The sequence below is a fragment of the Giraffa tippelskirchi genome, chromosome X (genome assembly GCF_054371585.1).
Source record: "Giraffa tippelskirchi isolate mGirTip1 chromosome X, T2T-mGirTip1v1.2.pri, whole genome shotgun sequence".
Lineage (NCBI taxonomy): Eukaryota > Metazoa > Chordata > Mammalia > Artiodactyla > Giraffidae > Giraffa > Giraffa tippelskirchi.
In genome coordinates this window covers 99024296-99042711 of record NC_137289.1, presented here as the reverse complement: position 1 = coordinate 99042711, position 18416 = coordinate 99024296, and the positions used below count along the sequence as shown (strand labels likewise).

Sequence of the window (18416 nt, the reverse complement as noted above, 5' to 3'; positions counted from 1 at the left end):
CTTGGAGGAGGCGGGAAAGACTCAGCACAACCCTGGCCAGGGAGTGGGGGAGGGGGGCGTTGGCACAGGGCCACAAGGACCCTATGGCTGACTCACTGTCAGGGTATGTCTCTGTGTCTCCCCATCACACACCCAGCTTCTTATCTGATGGATGGAATGGACTCGTCACATTCCCTGGGGATGTGATCATGGAAGGTACAGAGTTGAGCCTCCAAGCAGCTGGGGGGAAATCTCACATTCACCAATTTGCATGAGGCTCCACCACAAATGCAGAGATCCCTGCCTCTCTTTCCCCCATTAGAGCAGTCATTGGCAGGGAGATCAGCAAGAGGGCAGTCTGGGCAGGATAGGTTGTGAGGGACCCTGTGTGCAGCATGAGCCTCCCCAGGAATGGAGAATGTCCTTTTCTTGATGGGCAGAGGCCCCTGATGTGTGTGAAGGGAGCGTGATTAAGGCCCAGGCCATGGGCAACTGAGTCATTCTCTAGAGAAAGAGAGGATTTTACTCCCCAGGAGTAAAATGGAGACATCAGGATTTTACTCCCCAGTTTTTCCACTAGGATCTAGGATACTTTTCTCCCAGATAGGTATCTCCTCTAGGCTGTTGCTCAAATGTCACAATCTTAGAACTTCCCTGACCACTCTTTCTAGATATCATCCCCTCTCTCTATTTCACTATCCCAATTTAATGTTAATCATGGCAGTTACAAACACCTGATAAATTACTTGTATTTGGGGACCACATGATCCCAACAGAATGTAAGCTCCATGAGGAAAAGGTCGATTTTCTCTTTCCAAGCACACAAATTTGTGCTTGACACATACTTTGGAGAGAATGCATGAACAACGGAATGAACAGACAGTTAAACCTGTTGAGAGAAGCTTAGCTAGACAGGCTGAGGATTCTGCTAGAGAACATATTCAGGGATGATAAGATGATGACAAAGCTGTGATCTTTATCTCACCTACGAGGTGGTGTCCTTGGGTCCCCTCGAAATTGACCCCTTTCCTAACAGAATGGAAGGTCCTGTTGTCTTTTTCACATATTACTCGCGGTCAACGTCAGAGGCCTTCCCCACGCCAGGACCTCAGATTCCAGTCGGAAGCTTTACTTATCCTGCCCACTGGGGGACTGTGGCTGGATATTTCTGCCTTAAACCGGAAAGCTCAAACAACTACGATGCGCAGCATAGATAAAATGCTTTCAATGCTCTTTGTTACGACAGTGGTCACTATAGACAAGTAATCTTCAGTTTATGAAGACTTCTTTTTGAGTCCAAGATGGCAGCAATCTGTGGGGTTTTCACCCTAACCTTGCCCTTCCGCCCTTGGCGGATCATCCTGGAATGGTCCCCGGGCATCTATATCTGCTGTTCCCCAATCCCACCAGCAAGGGGCGCGCGAGATGAAACAGTTCTGTCCTGGGATATACCACTGAGGGGAAGCGGTAAGACCCCCCCCCACTCTGGAAGGTACCATTGGGAGAGGGCGTTCCACAGCAGGGAGGGCCCCCTTACACCGCGTCAGGCATGGACCACAGTTCCCAGGCGCGGCGCTCAGGGCGCCTCTGGGTCTATCCCGATTCGCTCCTCTTCGTCTTCCCGCTGCTTTCGAATCCGAGTGGACACTGGTATTCAGCGGAAACTTTCTTCGTCTCTTTTCCAACTCCACCCCTTCGTTGGTGGGACGACTACGGAGCGAGAGACCTGCTGTCGGTTTGGGTATGGCGTCAGAGAAGCTTTCTGGGTAGTGACTGGTCACCGCGTGATTGCGGGCGCTGTGGGCACAGAACTGGAACTGAGGGCGAGAGGCGCGAGTATACGCGTGCGCCTGCGTTAGCGTGCGCAACGATGCAGAGCATGCAATTTTCCTCCGAGTTTTATTGCTTTTCCCAAAGGGGTCGAATAGCTGCTCTGGTTAGTGGCGAGGTTTGGCGCGGTCACTGGCCGTGCATGGTGACTGCGTTTCAGTCTTGTTTAGCTCTCGCTCAGTCTGGATCCTGTGGCAGCGCACGGTCTTCACACAAATGCACGCAATTCATGTCCAGGGAGAGGTCTCTGAGTTTGGTGTCTCTCCCTGGAGAGTATACTGTATCTGGCACCTTGGGATTGTGTGTTGCTACGTGTGACAACACGGGTGCTGTTTGGCTACATTTGATCTTGAGCCTTTGGGCGGAATTGTGAGTGATGGGACATTTGATGTGAGTGGATTTTGTGAGCCATAATACAAAGCCTCTAGGATGTGTGCCTGTATACCGGGATGTGCATCTTTGGAGGTTTCTTGCCTTTCAGTCCCTGTGTGTGAGATCTCTGTGTTAGGGGTCTGCACCCCAGAATGTGAGATCACTGAGCTTTTTGATTCTGGGTTCCAAGTTGTGATGCCTCTGTGCTGCTTTAAGGATGGGTTAGTCTAAAGGTGTAAAGGATCAGCTGCCTGGGGCTCTATGCAGAGGTTGCAAATTTTTCCTTTGTCTGGGAACTTTGTCTTAAGATTATATGATGTTCTTGAGTTATTAAAACTTCTGCCTTTCCGTTTAGGAGGGTTTGTATTAGGTCGGTAAGTGTCCGCGTGGTTTGGGAGTCAGTCTCCATGATGTGAAGCATCTGTGCAGTTCTCATTTGTTTCTGTCTGGAAGACTTTGGACTGTTTGCAGGGTCTCTGTCACAGCGTGTATGGTTATGGTCTCTGTTGTGTTTGAGCGTCTGAGACTCGAGTTGTGTGCTCTCTGTGCAGAGATTCAGTGAGCTCTTTTTGGTGTCTCTGGCTGTCTATGAGCTGTTGGAAGTCTTCGTGTTAGAAATAAAACCTCTTACGTTCTTGGCTGTGAGGTCTCTGTCCAGGAAGTGAGGATTTGGTAGCTGGCAGATATGATTCTGAAGCCGGGAACCTGACATGCTGACTGTGTGTTGTTGAGTGTATCACTTGCCTCGTGAAATCTCAGTATGTATCATAATTAATACAGTGGGGCCAGTGCCCATCTTGGAGGGTACCTGTGCATGTTAGCAATGTGTTTAAAGGGCCTGCCTCCAGACTGTCCTTCAGCAAATGTTTTCTGAGCACCTGCCATAGACCTGAGCACTATTGGAGGAGCTTGTGACAGGGCAAAACTAACCAAGTCTCTCATTGCATAGACTTGGTGGTCAGTAAGTAAATCAAGGGTGGCAGGCACTGTGAAGAAAGATATTGCTAGATCAGGGGAAAAGGTGTATGTGGGTATGATATTATGATTTTCTTCAAGATAATGAGGGAAAGTCTCCCTGAAAGATGCCAAGTAAGCAGAGATCTGGAGGAAGTGAGGGAGCAGGTCGTGGGGTTACCTAAGGGAAGAGCATTCCAGGCAGAAGGAACAACAAATGCAACAGTCCTGGCATGGAAATCTACTTGGCGTGCTCCTGAATGTCAAGGAGTCCTGTGATGCACTGGGTTTGGCTCGTAGCTCTCATTGAAAGGGGCCTGGTGCTGCTATTTCTGTTTGTCCCCCAGTTTGTGGTCATCTGCATTTCACAGATGAAGGACTCAAGGCTCCAACATGTGCCCTGCACCTTCTCTCCTACCTATACCTGAAATTAGGAGTGAAACCTTCTGGTCCGTCAGGAGAGACAGAGAACTTGAGTGTACCAGCTGCAGGGATGATAGCATCCGCGTTGAATGTCAGCCGAGCAGCGTACCTCAGTTTTAATGTGGGAATCATGCCTCATATCGTTGCCTGCCCTTGATGGAGGGCAGGACTTAAGAAGGAGAAAGGGAACTGGGGCAAAGGAGAGAGGCAGGAAGGGGAAGCTGGAGGACAATGAGAAAAAAAAATGAATGGTCTCATCACATTGCTTGGATTTGGCCCAAATCACCTTGATTAAATGATTGGAGTGATATATAGATGTATATATATATATATATATATATATATATATATATGTTTTACTTTGTCCCTGTCCCTACCCTTTCTTTCCCTCCCCTTCTCTTTTGTGCCTGGGATACCACCTGGGGCTGGAGATTTCTTTTCTGTAAATTTTTCAACTACAAGCTTGCTTTTAAAATAGGTTATCTGTTTCTTTTTCACTGAAATTTGATAGTTTGTTCCGCTTCACCTAAATTGCCAGATGTAGTTATTCTATGACTATAAACTTATTCATAGAAGCCTTTTAATTTCTGTGGAATCTGTAACCTATTTCTTTCCTGATATTGGCAAGTTTTGTCTATAGTTATCTTGCTTTTGTTTTATTCTTCTGGGTGGAAATTTATGAATTCGTAGTGACCTTTTGAAAGAGCCAGCTTTGGGTTTTGTCGATTATCTATATATTTTTTCTAATATCTGTCCCGATCTCTATTTCCCTTATTTTGCTGAGTCTCGCTACCAAAGGGGTTTAATAAAGTCCCTGAAAGTTTCCCAAGTATAGTGTAATCTCACAGATTCTAGGGCACTGTTGTAGCCGCACTGAGTGAGATCCACTGAATGTAGATCATGGCATCTGCACTTTTTACAAGAAGTCCTCAGTTCTGATTGACGTGGACAACGTGTCTAGGCACTACTGGAGCAGAGGCATGGTCTTATTTTCCCTACTGCCAGGCTGTCTTCACTGAGAGCATGTGACAGGGTTGTCTGTTTTCTCTGATGCACAAACCCAAGGGGTATGACACAAACTCAAGGGGGTTGACAATTAAATGGAGGGAGGCTTTGGACTAGAGCAGATGCGGTGGACTTTGGAAAAAGTAGATGCATTAGAGATTTTCGAAGTAAAAGTGACAGAACTCAGCAAGAATATGGACTTGAAGTGAAGGAGAGGGAATTGTAAACATGGTTAAGACCAAGTTTCTGTGTCCTGTCATAAGGGTACAAAGGTGTCATGGGAAATCCTGGAAGTTGGCCAGGTCTGGAAAGAATTCCAAATAAGATTTTTATGTTTATGAGCTCATGGTCTAGATGGATACAATAACCAGTATTTACATACTTAAAAGTTCCTTTTCCTTTTAAAAAAAAGTGAGAGGTATTGAGATATAATTTATATACAATAGAAGTCAATGCTTTAAAGCATTACCGTTTGTCGAGTTTTCACATATGCATACCATTGCGTAAATGCTACCACAACAAAAATGTAGAAAACGCCCCATTCGTTTGAAAATGCTCCTTTGGGCTATTTGCATTCAGACTCCTTCCTCCATTCCTATACCCTGGCCACCGCAGATATATTTCTGTGCCTATAGTTGTGCCTTTTCCAGGAATCCATTGACATGAAATCATATAACACATAGCCTTCTGTGTCTGACATCTCTCAGTGGCACAGCTGAGATGCATCCTTGCTGTTACATGCATTAGGAGTTCCTTTTGAAATGACTGTGTAGTATTCTCCTGCACGAGTATACACTTTTGTTTCTCTTTCATCTATATGCCAGTTGTTGAATAGTTGGGCTGTTTCTGGTTTTTGGCTATTAGGAGTACATGAGTAGGATATTTTAGTAATGGTCCTTGTGTGAATATGTTTTCCTTTGTCTTGGGTAAAATTAAAACTCCTAGTAAGTACGAAAATTCCTGAGAATAAGAAGAATGTGCTACTGGAGACGAGTGAAGAAATAGCTACAGAAGGAATGACAAGGCTAAGCCAAAGTGGAAACAACCCCCAGCTGTGGATGTGTCTGGTGGTGAAAGTCAAGTCCGATGCTAAAAGAACAATATTGTACAGGAACCAGAGGTATATTCTGAGAAATCAGTTACCAGTTCAGAGATATAAAGGTGCAGTGCTGCAAGCAACAGATGGAAACAGAGGTATGTATTTCTGTGTCTCTTCCATGGAAGTGAGTAAAGCCATCGCAAGCGTGATGGAAAACCCAGAAGCAGAGAAGGAAATGGTTCATCAAAGCATGTATAAAAATAGGTATTAAAAACCGTAATGTCTGTTTCTGTCACGAATGTCTTTCTGAGACACATTCTCCACTAAGGGTAACCTGGGACTACCTATCACCAGTTTGTGGATGCATAAGAAAGACTGCCCTGGAAGGAAAAATATATAGTCTTCAAGCCCCTTTCTCATCCTCCAGAGACCCTGCCGTTCCAGGACTCCACCTCAGTGGCGAGAAAACCTCAACGTGCACGGCACACGCCGAACTCCGGGAGCATGCGCAGTGTGTGCACGTGCACCCGTTGCTGCGCATGCGCCTTGGTGCACATACATCCTGAGCGTTCTGTGAGGAGCGTTGGGCCTGAGGCGGTTGGGTTTATTCAGTCCCGGTTCCTTCTCACTGCTTGCGAGTCACCAGGTAGGTCCACAGATCTGTCCTGTCTGGAGTTGAAGTGTGCGAGTGTGTGAGGGGGAGCCAGCGAGTTTCGGGCGGGTCGGGCAGTGCGATCTGGGGCCTTTGAGGAGGAAAGCCCTCGAGGTCGTCATCTTTCTCCTCAGAGGTGTCGCGACGCCATAGTTCTTGCCCTGGTGGCTGGAGGGGAAGGGCGGTGGGCAGAAGAGGGCAGGGGTCGGGTGATGGTGGGGGGGAGACTTGGGAGTGCTATTTGAAATATCTGGTTCACTGGGGCCCTGGAACTGACGACAGAGCACAGAATCTGGGGCCGGCAGTGGGACCTGGGCAGGGGGCGGGGTGGGCGATTAAGGAAAGGCCTAGAAACCGGACCGCGGGGGGGTTGTGACTGTATTGTTATAGCCACGCGTTTTGGGGAACAAACTCACTCAGAGGGACAATGCAGGTAATGGAGGGCAGTTTATTACACCGGCGGGCCCAAGGCAGAGTCTCCTCTTAGCCAAGGACCCCGACCAGCATTTGTGAAAATCTTTTATACCCCATGTGTACGTGTCCGAACTCACCACCCCAAATTCCTCGAGACTTACATAAACAAAGGAAGGGTAAATACAATCACAGTAATCTCATCATTTAGGTGTTATGTGTTCAAACAGTTAAACAGTTGGCCAATAATCAATAAGCCGGAGGTTACACTCCGATAGGTACAGAAACATTTACGGCCTGTCCAGAGACAGGGGTGATTAGTGTATGTTTTCTCTTAGGCGATGAGTAACCTGGATAGGATCTTCAAGGTTCCCCTGTCCGGAGGGGGTCTTATCCTTCTATTGTCGTTTTCACAGGCACTAGGCACAGAGTTCAGAGTCCATTAGAGAGGTGGCCGAGCATGATCAGCACCAACAGGCCTAAGATGGAGTCCAGGCCCCAGGAATTCCTTCTTCATTATCCCGGGTTTTGTGATAAGGTGTCAAGGGAGACGTGGACCAGTTGCTCTGCATGCACTCACCTCAGCCCCAGACCCTGAGAAAATCAGGCTGTAAAGACTGAGCCTTTCTTCTTGTTCCAGCTGAATTCCAAGGGAGTTGGGGGAGATATGTCTGGTGAAAAGGAGTGTGACAAAAGGAACAGTCCTGGATTTTTAATTCCTAGCAGCGTTTCACTAAATATCTTCATGATGGAGAATTCTGTTGTGAAATCAAACTTCCTCACAAAAGTTCAGCCTTCCTGTGTACCTTAAGGTGATTTCTCTGCCAGCTTAGCAAAGACAAATATGGCTTTTCTAGCAACTGTATTTGGTGTACTTGGAATGCATGTACACTCGTACTTAACCAGAGTTTTCTTTTGAAAGTATTTTCACATTTTTTAAAAAATAATAAGTCAACGTATGGTCATAAAAGTGATCAAATATAGCTGTACTCTTAAATACATTTTCTAAATCACAATATTCTACTTTCAGGGAGAAATATGAGTTTGCAAGTGGCATCAACATTGGGACCTGTAGATCAAGAGTGCTCCCAGCTGGGTGAACCTGTGGTTGTGAGTACCTTACCATTTGATGTTTTCTATTAGCACAAGTTTATTTTGGAGAAAATATTGTTAAGTAGTGAGGTCGTTGCTGAGCCGCAGAAAGACGGCCGGGATTCTTGGCCTCTGGAGGAGAAGAATTCAATCCGGGGCCAGAGACGAGGCTGGATCGCCCAGAGCTTTGGTGTGATCAAGTTTTATTAAAGTGTAAACGAGATAGAGAAAGCTTCTGACATAGGCATCGGAAGGGGGTAGAAAGAGTACTCCCCTGCTAGTCTTCAGCTGGATGATACATAGTCACTAGCAGTTTGTTAATGAAAGAAAGGAATGTCTTAAACTCAGAATGGCACCAGGCCCCTCATCCATAAGATGTATTTTGGAATAATCTGGGCACCAGACATCCCGGGTCATAAAACGATTGACTTGAATTTTGCAGAAAGGCAGATCATGCAAATAGTTTCATTTACATAGATTAGGGGAACAATGTCTGAGTATAACATACTGGTTTGTCAAGTAAGTTCTGAGCCATTAGGCGGAAGACAGCGCTTGGGGTAAATGCAGAGTACAATAACATAGCTTAAGACAAACATTTCCATAAGAAAAAAGGATTGGTTAACTCAAAGTTTGAGAATAGTTAACTTCAGGTGAAACCAGGTGTCATGGCAACACAGTATTTTCAGAGAAACCTCTTTTAAATTTGTATAGAGAAGGGAAACAATATCCCTAGTTTGTTTCATCCTGCCGCTTAAGAGAGAGAGAAAATGTCTGACACTTGCAGCCTATTTCCTCCGTTTGGAGACTCCTGGCCTTCCTGCCGGTTGCCCTCTCAGTAAGTAGTACAGATGCAGCGATAAAGGTCTTTCATGCTGATAAAGGGTGACAGTTTGTCTTAGGAAGGAACATTGATCCAGATATATTACAGTCTGGTGTTGCCTGGATGAGTATACCGTTAAATTCCCTGGAAATGTGCCCAGTGACTCCCTTCCTCCTGCTTATTAACAACAGATTGCATACTTCCATCCCAACATAGATTTAAATAGCTTCCAAAGTCTTTCTGGGTAACTCTTAGGGGAGCTAACTTTTCTCTGTGGGAAGAGTAACTTTATTAAAAGTAAGTACATAGAATTGTGTTGGGAAAATGTTGTTAGGTTAACTTATGATCAGATATATCTGTGTCTTATGTATATTTATGCTATTAGATGTATTAACAACAAAAGGTTTTTATTTGCATGCCCACTCTACTAGGACCAGTAGCCCAGTGTTGAGCAACCTCAACAAGGGGAACCACCAGCTGAAATGCAGGATATCACACCGGCAAAGGAGGAAATAAATGAAGAGGATCCAGTGGATCGTGGTGAAGAGAAGCTTGAGACATAATTTATATACAAGAGAAGTCAATGCTTTAAAGCATTCCTGTGTGTCGAGTTTTGACATATGCATACCATTGCGTAAATGCTACCACAACAAAAAGGTAGAAAACGTCCCGTTGGTTTGAAAATGCTCCCTCGGGTGAGAATGCAAACTAGTACAGCCACTATGGAGAACAGTGTGGAGATTCCTTAAAAAACTGGGAATAGAACTGCCATACGACACAGCAATCCCTCTGCTGGGCATACACACCAAGGAAACCAGAATTGAAAGAGACACGTGTAGCCCAGTGTTCATCACAGCACTGTTTACAATAGCCAGGACATGGAAGCAACCTAGATGTCCATCAGCAGACGAATGAATAAGGAAGCATTGGTACATATACCCAATGGAATATTACTCAGCCATTAGAAAGAATACATTTGAATCATTTCTATTGAGATGGATGAAACTGGAGCCCATTATTCAGAGTGAAGTAAGCCAGAAAGGAAAACACCAATACAGTATACTAATGCATATATATGGAATTTGAAAGACGGTAACCATAACCCTATTGCGAGACAGAATAAGAGACAGAGATGCATAGAACAGTCGTATGGACTCTGAGGGAGAAGGTGAGGGTGGGACGTTCTGAGAGAATAGCATTGAAACATGTATATTATCATATGTGAAACAGAACACCATTCCAGGTTCGATGCATGAGACAAATGCTCAGGGCTGGGGCAATGGGATGACCCAGAGGGATGGGATGGAGAGTGGGTGGGAGGGGGGTTCAGGATGGGGAACACATGTAAACCCATAGCTGATTCATGTCAATGTATGGCAAAAGCCACTACAATATTGTAAAGTAATTAGCCCCCAACTAAAATAAATAAATTTATTAAAAAAAAAAAAAAAAAAGCAAATGCTCCCTCCGGCTATTTGCATTCAGATTCCTTCCTCCATTCCTATACCCTGGCAACCACAGATACATTTCTGTGCCTATAGTTGTGCGTTTTCCAGAAATCCATTGACATGAAATCATATAACACATAGCTTTCTGTGTCTGACATCTCTCAGTGGCACAGCTGAGATGCCTCCTTGCTGTTACATGCATTAGTAGTTCCTTTTGAAATGACTGTGTAGTATTCTTATGCATGAGTATACTCTTTTTTTCTTTCATCTACATACCAGTTGTTGAATAGTTTGGTTGTTTCTAGTTTTGGCTATTAAGAGTACATGAGTAGGATATTTTAGTAATGGTCCTTGTGTGAATATGTTTTCCTTTCTCTTGGGTAAAATTGGCTAAAATTAAAACGCCTAGGAAGTACCGAAATTCTTGAGAATAAGAAGAATATGCTACCGGAGAAGAGTGAAGAAATAGCTACAAAAGGAATGAAAAGGCTAAGCTAAAGTGGAAACAGCCCCCAGCTGTGGATGTGTCTGGTGGTGAAAGTCAAGTCCGATGCTAAAAGAAGAATATTGTACAGGAACCAGAGGTATATTCTGAGAAATCAGTTACCAGTTCAGAGATATAAATGTGCAATGCTCCAAGCAACAGATGGAAACGGAGGTACATATTTCTGTGTCTGTTCTATGGAAGTGAGTAAAGCCATTGCAAGCATGATGGAAAACCCAGAAGCAGAGAAGGAAATGGTTCATCAAAGCATGTATAAAAATAGGTATTCAAACCAGTAATGTCTATTCCTGTCATAAATGTCTTCCTGAGACACATTCTCCACTAAGGGTAACCTGGGACTACCTATCACCACAGTTTGTGGATGCGTAAGAAAGACTGCACTGGAAGGAAAAAAATACAGTCTTCAACCCCCTTTCTCATCCTCCAGAGACCCTGCGGTTCCAGGACTCTTACCTCAGTAGCGAGAAAAGCTCAACGTGCTCGGCACACGCGGAACTCAGGGAGCATGCGCAGTGTGTGCCCGTACACCCGCTACTGCGCATGCGCCTTGGTGCGCATAAGTAGCGCAGATTCTGTGAGGAGCGTTGGGCCTGAGGCGGTTGTGTTTACTCAGTCCCGGTTCCTTCTCGCTGCTTTCGAGTCACCGGGTAGGTCCACAGATCTGTCCTGTCTGGAGTTGATGTGTGCGAGCGTGTGAGGGGGAGCCAGCGAGTTTCGGGCGGGTCGGGCAGTGCGTTTTCGGGCCTTTGAGGAGGAAGGCCCTCGAGGTCGTCATCTTGCTCTTCAGAGGTGTCGTGATGCCATAGTTCTTGCCCTGGTGGCTGGAGAGGAAGCTCGGTGGGCAGAAGAGGGCAGGGGTCGGGTGATGGTGGGGGTGAGACTTGGGAGTGCTATTTGAAATATCTGGTCCACTGGGGCCCTGGAACTGATGACAGAGCACAGAATCTGGGGCCGGCAGTGGGACCTGGGCAGGGGGCGGGGTGGGCGATTAAGGAAAGGCCTAGAAACCGGACCGCGGGTGGGGGGGTGGGTTGTGACTGTCTCCCGGGTTTTGTGATAAGGTGTCAAGGGAGACGTGGACCGGTTGCTCTGCATGCAGACTCACTTCAGCCCCAGACACTGAGAAAATCGCCATAGTCAGGCTGTAAAGACTGAGCCTTCTAGTTCCAGCTGAATTCCAAGGGAGTTGGGGGAGATATGTCTGGTGAATAGGAGTGTGACAAAAGGAATAGTCCTGAATTTTTAACTCTTAGCAGTATTTCACTAAATATCTTCATAATGGAGAATTCTGTTGTGAAATCAAACTTCCTCACAAAAATTGAGCCTTCCTGTGTACCTTAAGGTAATTTCTCTGCCAGCTTAGCAAAGACAAAAATGGCTTTTCTAGTAACTGTATTTAGTGTGATTGGAATGCATGTACACTCATACTTAACCATCGTTTTCTTTTGAAAGTATTTTCACATTTTTAAAAAAAGTAATAAGTCAACATATGGCCATAAAAGTGATCAAATATAGCTCTAGTCATAAATACATTTTCTAAATCACAACATTCTACTTTCAGGGAGAAATATGAGTGGGCAAGTGGCATCAACACTGGGACCTATAGATCAAGAGTCCTCCCAGCTGGATGCACCTGTGGTTGTGAGTACCTTACCATTTGGTGTTTTCTATTAGCAGAAGTTTATTTTTGAGAAAATGATGTTAAGTAGTACAGATGCAGTGATAAAGGTCTTTCATGCTGATAAAGGGTGACAGTGTGTCTTAGGAAGGAACATTGATCCAGATATATTACAGTCTGGCGTTGCCTGGATGAGTATACTGTTAAATTCCCTGGAAATGTGCCCAGTGACTCCCTCCTCCTGCTTATTAACAACAGATTGCATACTTCCATCCCAACATAGAGTTAAATAGCTTCCAAAGTCTTTCTGAGTAACTCTTTTGGGAGTTAACTTTTCTCTGTGGGAAGAGAAACTTTATTAAAAGTAAGTACATAGAATTGTGTTGGGAAAATGTTGTTAGGTTTACTTATGATCAGATACATCTGTGTCTTATGTATATTTATGCTATTAGATGTATTAACAACAAAAGGTTTTTATTTGCATGCCCACTCTACTAGGACCAGCAGCCCAGTGTTGAGCAACCTCAACAAGGGGAACCACCAGCTGAAATTCATGATATCACACCTGCAAAGGAGGAAGTAAATGAAGAGCATCCAGTGGATCGTGGTGAAGAGAAGCTGCAGCATGCCTGTCAAGGTAAAGTGTATCAGTGCATCCTGCCTTAAGACATACCCAGTGAGTGGAGGAAAGGAAACATTAGAAAAGGACTTCAGACAGTTCCTAAAAAACTGAGGAGAGTATAGTTTGCAGGTTCGTGTGGTTGGTGAAGTTTTCCCTTGTTTTCAAGACAAGTCGGGGGAGCATCTAAGTTGTCTGAGGACAACCCTGGAAAAGGAAAATGGTAATGACTTTCGGAAAATTCTGCTTTCTTTTTCTCCAGCAAAACATTCCTGGAATAATGCTCCTGAATTTCTTACTCATCACATTTTTACCATCCTAACCTAAGGCTTTTAATTCATAACACTGAGGGAATGAATATCATCATTCCCTTGTTTATATTGTAGGTTTTACAGCTGAATTGATGTATTTTTTTAATGATTCTGACCTGGAACTTGATCTCCCGGAATTGGCTGTGGCAAAGACTGGGGGTCAAGGTGGAGATGGTCCTGATGTCTAGGAGGAGATTGCGTCAAATATAGAGCCTGTTGAAATGCCAGAAGCAGGTATGTCATCCATTCAGAAAGTAATTTATGTGGTTTCTGTTTTTCAGAATATTGTATCTTTAATAATATAGAGGGAACATTACTATTATTTTAATAATAGAATTCACATATTCTTTGAAAGACAGTTCACATCCCAGATGCCTGAGTGCCTGACTTACAGACTTTCCAATAAAGAGACAGGATCAAAGCCATATCGAACTGAAAATAGGAAACCGTTTTCCTTTTTTTTTTATTTTTAAATAAATTTATTTATTTTAGTTGGAGGCTAATTACTTTACAATATTGTAGTGGTTTTTGCCATACATTGACATGAATCAGCCATGGGTTTACATGTGTTCCCCATCCTGAACCCCCCCCACACCTCCCTCCCCCTCCCATCCCTCCGGGTCATCCCACTGCCCCAGCCCTGAGCATTTGTCTCATGCATCGAACCTGGAATGATGTTCTGTTTCACATATGATAATATACATGTTTCAATGCTATTCTCTCAGAACGTCCCACCCTCACCTTCTCCCTCAGAGTCCATAAGACTGTTCTATGCATCTGTGTCTCTTATTCTGTCTCGCATATAGGGTTATCGTTACCATCTTTCAAATTCCATATATATGCATTAGTATACTGTATTGGTGTTTTTCTGTCTGGCTTACTTCACTCTGTATAATGGGCTCCAGTTTCATCCTTCTCAATAGAACTGATTCAAAAGGAAACCGTTTTCTTTCCTTGAGTATAAGTACTTTAAGCAACAGCTAATAATTTTCAGGTTCTTTTCTAATTTCTGCTTGTAACAAATACGGAATGCATTTGTAATAAATATCAGTTTACATGAAATATGCTCAGTAGGTTCTAGTACCAGCTTTAACATAATGTGTGTGATTCAGGTAAATCCCTTAACTTCTAAACTGAACTTTATTCATATAAGTTGTGAATTCAGAACAGATACACTAAAATGCCAATTTTTCCATGCTGATTTTTGCACTCTCTGATTCCCTTCGATGGAATGCATACAAGAGTACTCTGTTTTTCTTGATTGATTTATCATAAAATATCATCTAGAGTCAAATTATAACAGGGGAATTGCGATTTCATTTTCTGATGGGGGACCCATGTACACCCGTGGCTGATTCATATCAATGTATTGCAAAAAACACCACACTATTGTAAAGTAATTAGCCTCCAATTAAAATTAAAAAATTAATTTTTTTAAAAAAGAAAATGAGCCAACATTCTGCTTGATGTTTGTTAAATTCTCTCAAATTCTGAATTCTCTAGCTCTTAAGAAAATTAGTTGCATTTTAAATCCTTTCCCCATTGAAGCATGATATGACTGAATAATAAAATGGCAAAAGGTAGTCTAGTTTCCTGTTTCTGTGGCTGATCAAGTTGAGAGAGTGCATTTAGTCAGTGATATTCCAGGCAGGTGTGAGTGAGATACACATGCTAAGCACACTACCTGCCCCCATGTTTGGTCTGTTTTGGGGGGCGTTTTTTTGCTTATTTTAAGTGGAGGATCATTACTTTACACTACTCTGATGGTTTTTGCCATACACCCAACTCTCACTCTTAAGGAACTAGTAAAAATCTGAGCCTCACGATATAATCGTCTCTCACTATATCAAATATGTTATTTTTCCTCTTTGATACGTGAGTTTAAAAAGTTTTGAAGGTTAAAGTCTGTAACTCTAGTTCTTCCCACGTAATCAGCGTAGTATCTTTCACATAGGTGTTCTCCAGATTGCTGACAATTAATTGCATGGTTCTACTTTTACAGGAAGAACTTCATGGTTAGGGAAGATTTTACTGTGTATTAGCCTTCTAAATATTTTCACTTTACCTTTTTGTTCCATTCCATTAGAACATGTAGATGAAAGGACAACTTTCAGACTACTTGCAAGTAACTACAGAACATGATTAAAATGTTCTCTTAGAAACATCTTAGCCCTAAATATGTATGGTATTTAAAAAGAAAAATACATTAATTATAAAGTACATAAATATAAAATCCTACCCCCAACAAACAGGTAAGAAAAAGAGCAACAGAATAAACCTAACGGAAAAAGAAAAAGATACTTAATAAAAGACAGGTATGAATCGTCAGGAAGAGGAAAATAAACTCAACTAATAAATAAACACAATGTGGTAATTTACATAATTTTGTAACACACATATATATACACACACATTTTTTAATATTCTTTTCTGTTGTGATTTATCACAGGAGATTGGACATAGTTCCCTGTGCTGTATAGTAGGACCTTGTTGTTTATCCATTCTGAATGTGATAGTTTGTATCTGCCAACCCCAAATTGCCAGTCCATTCCTCTCAGTTTACATGATTGTGAAGAAAATGGACAAAGCCCAAGTATACCTAATAAGAAATATGAACAAGACACTAACAGTAGATTACAGAATTAAAACAGAGTATAATCTGGAACTCACATATTTTTAGAATATTGATGGGATGTGTCTAATAGGGTAGAAAAAGAAATATTATTTAACATAGCCCACAGTAACTAAATAAGTAAACATCACAAGATACCGTGGATGAACTTTTGAAATTGGTCAGAGTTGTCTCTCAAAAGCCATTGTCATTCAGAAACAAACCAAAAAATCTCCTTTTCCAGATTTTCTTCTCTCTTCCTACTTGCTTTTCTCTCTCACTCATACTCCCTCTAGCTCTCCCGTTTCTTTTCTTCTCTCCTTTTTCTCTTTCTTCTTTTGGTGTGGCTGTGAGAAAGTCCTATTTCTGCTTCACATGTTGATGTCGCCAGTGATAGTAATGACTGAAAATTAGTGTCCCCATATAATTTATTATACCAACTGGAATGCTTTCCAAGGTGACAAGAAACATTTAGAATTACAAGAGGGCCACAAGTAAAAAGGGGGATAAATGTTTAACTGACTTAAAACAACCACATCAGGGATAAATTAGAACAAATGAAAATTTCTACACTCTTCCACAGTAGAGAAGAAACAAATGTACTACTGGCCTTTTTCTTTACTTCACTTAAGCAGTAACAGAGATAACAACTGTTGAGCTGTCCTATATTCGGAATATTATTTCAAACCAACACAGTTCAATGATACTTTTGGGGGATTTTTTGGTTTTAGTTTTGGTGTATTTTGTTTGTCTTAGGGTGTTTTTTGTTGTTAGATATTTTACTGAATGTGTACACAGTTTTGCCCTCTACTGAAAACGACCTTCTGATAGGTTCAATTGATTTCATTTGTTCTGAACTCAGTGTCCTTATTTTCTTGTATAACTAGGAAGGGTAGTGTGTTTTTAAAAATACTGGTAATACGCTTGAAAAGCCTATAAAATCTCTAGAGAGGATTAACTGAAGGTAAGCCAAAGGGTCGCCCGTAGTGTTCTTGTTTTAGTCCACTTTATAAAACTACAACTGCGATGAACTCTGTACACCTCTCCTGTCATCGAAATTTCTGCTAAGTAACTTTTTTAATGTATATATTATAGGTGAAGGGCGACGACTTGCTTGAAAGAAGATAGACTGAAGCCGACTGTGCTGTTCTTATGTTGTATATTTGACTGTTAAAGTTCTGTCAATAAAGTTTCATTTTCTCCTTGCACATTTTTTGTTACATTTATCCCCGAGGATTTAATGGTATTGAAAATCCATGGTTTGTGATTTTTATGGCCTAGTTGAGGATGTATGTAGAGATAGAATGTTTGTATATAGATTTTCTGTTCCACAGTTCCTCTAAATATGCATATTAATTCCACAAATTTAGATCTAGATTATTTTTGCTTTTCAAAATATACTATAATATTTGAATATCAACAGTTTCTACTGGCTTAAACCTTAAACCTTTCCTCATTTTGCAGGATTGAACAAACCAGCCAGAATACTCTTGACTAAAGCAGGTGATAATCGGCATTTTTCCCGATAGGAAATGAGCAATCTTCTCCATTTCGACCTGTTTACGTTGCTTTTTTGTAGATACACTTTATCAGAGTAAGTTCCATTCTATTCCTAGCTTGCTGTCTTGAATATAGATTCAGTTCAGTTCCGTTCAGTCGCTCAGTCGTGTCCGACTCTCTGCGACCCCATGAATTGCAGCACGCCAGGCCTCTCTGTCCATCACCAACTCCTGGAGTCCACCCAAACCCATGTCCATCGAGTCGGTTATGCCATCCAACCATCTCAGCCTCTGTCGTCCCCTTCTCCTTCCGCCCCCAATCCTACCCAGCATTAGGGTCTTTTCCAATGAGTCAGCCCTTCGCATGAGGTGGCCCAAGTATTGGAGTTTCAGCTTCAACATCAGACCTTCCAGTGAACACCCAGGATAGATCTCTTTTAGGATGGATTGGTTGGATCTCCTTGCAGTCCAAGGGACTCTCAAGAGTCTTCTCCAACACCACAGTCCAAAAGCATCAATTCTTCGGTGCTCAGCTTTCTTCACCGTCCAACTCTCACATCCATACATGACCACTGGAAAAACCATAGCCTTGACTAGACGGACTTTTGTTGGCAAAGTAATGTCTCTGCTTTTAAATATGCTATCTAGGTTGGCCATAACCTTCCTTCCAAGGAGTAAGCGTCTTTTAAGTTCATGGCTGCAATCACCATCAGCAGTGATTTTGGAGCCCCCAAAAATAAAGTCTGACACTGTTTCCAGTGTTTCCCCATCTGTTCGCCATGAAGTGATGGGACCGGATGCCATGATCTTAGATTTCTGAATGTTGAGTTTTAAGCCACCTTTTTCACTCTCCTCTTTCTCTTTCATCAGGAGGCTCTTTAGTTCTTCACTTTCTGCCATAAGGGTGGTGTCACCTGCATATCTGAGGATATGGCGTGTGACTAAATAAGGGCCAGTTTGTCCAAAGCACTGTGTGCCTCTTCCTGTTTTTCACCCAGAATTCCTTCACGACGCAGTGTCATTCAGGGATCGCAGAGGTTACAACTTACCCCTGTAGAACTGGCTGTGAGCAACGCTGTTTCTGTTAGGGATGCTAATTCATCTGAAGCCAGAGATGGAATTTCTGAGCTGGAGTGCATCAGTGTCCTCAGGTGTGACCTATTAGAGCTGTTTTGGGTTGGCATCCAGGATGAGCACTCTGAACTGTTTGCAGATCTCTGTCCCAGGG

The 18416-nt window shown here is 42.9% G+C and overlaps 2 protein-coding genes across 2 annotated transcripts; both read left to right on the top strand.

Annotated features, from left to right (window-relative positions):
* The first annotated feature begins 1520 nt into the window (after nt 1-1520).
* Nucleotides 1521-10480, top strand: LOC145537191 (uncharacterized). Its single transcript, XM_081568018.1, has 7 exons — nt 1521-1720; nt 5509-5757; nt 6030-6248; nt 7306-7477; nt 7696-7775; nt 9009-9606; nt 10435-10480. Exons 2-4 carry the CDS (start codon nt 5580-5582, stop codon nt 7341-7343), a joined length of 435 nt encoding a protein of 144 aa, XP_081424144.1. The 5' UTR covers nt 1521-1720; nt 5509-5579; the 3' UTR covers nt 7344-7477; nt 7696-7775; nt 9009-9606; nt 10435-10480.
* Nucleotides 9877-16897, top strand: LOC145537190 (uncharacterized). Its single transcript, XM_081568017.1, has 6 exons — nt 9877-10792; nt 10958-11177; nt 12092-12171; nt 12647-12785; nt 13154-13312; nt 16785-16897. Exons 2-5 carry the CDS (start codon nt 11036-11038, stop codon nt 13264-13266), a joined length of 474 nt encoding a protein of 157 aa, XP_081424143.1. The 5' UTR covers nt 9877-10792; nt 10958-11035; the 3' UTR covers nt 13267-13312; nt 16785-16897.
* The last annotated feature ends 1519 nt before the right edge of the window (nt 16898-18416 follow it).

Bases quoted from the DNA above. Each gene is read 5' to 3' on its own strand.
- LOC145537191 (XM_081568018.1), top strand. From the start codon at position 5,580: ATGACAAGGCTAAGCCAAAGTGGAAACAACCCCCAGCTGTGGATGTGT. The intron at 5,758-6,029 runs GTATGTATTTCT...CTCATCCTCCAG, and splicing joins AGCAACAGATGGAAACAGAG to AGACCCTGCCGTTCCAGGAC. The intron at 6,249-7,305 runs GTAGGTCCACAG...TTCTTGTTCCAG, and splicing joins CACTGCTTGCGAGTCACCAG to CTGAATTCCAAGGGAGTTGG.
- LOC145537190 (XM_081568017.1), top strand. From the start codon at position 11,036: ATGCGCAGTGTGTGCCCGTACACCCGCTACTGCGCATGCGCCTTGGTG. The intron at 11,178-12,091 runs GTAGGTCCACAG...TTCTACTTTCAG, and splicing joins CGCTGCTTTCGAGTCACCGG to GGAGAAATATGAGTGGGCAA. The intron at 12,786-13,153 runs GTAAAGTGTATC...TTTATATTGTAG, and splicing joins GCTGCAGCATGCCTGTCAAG to GTTTTACAGCTGAATTGATG.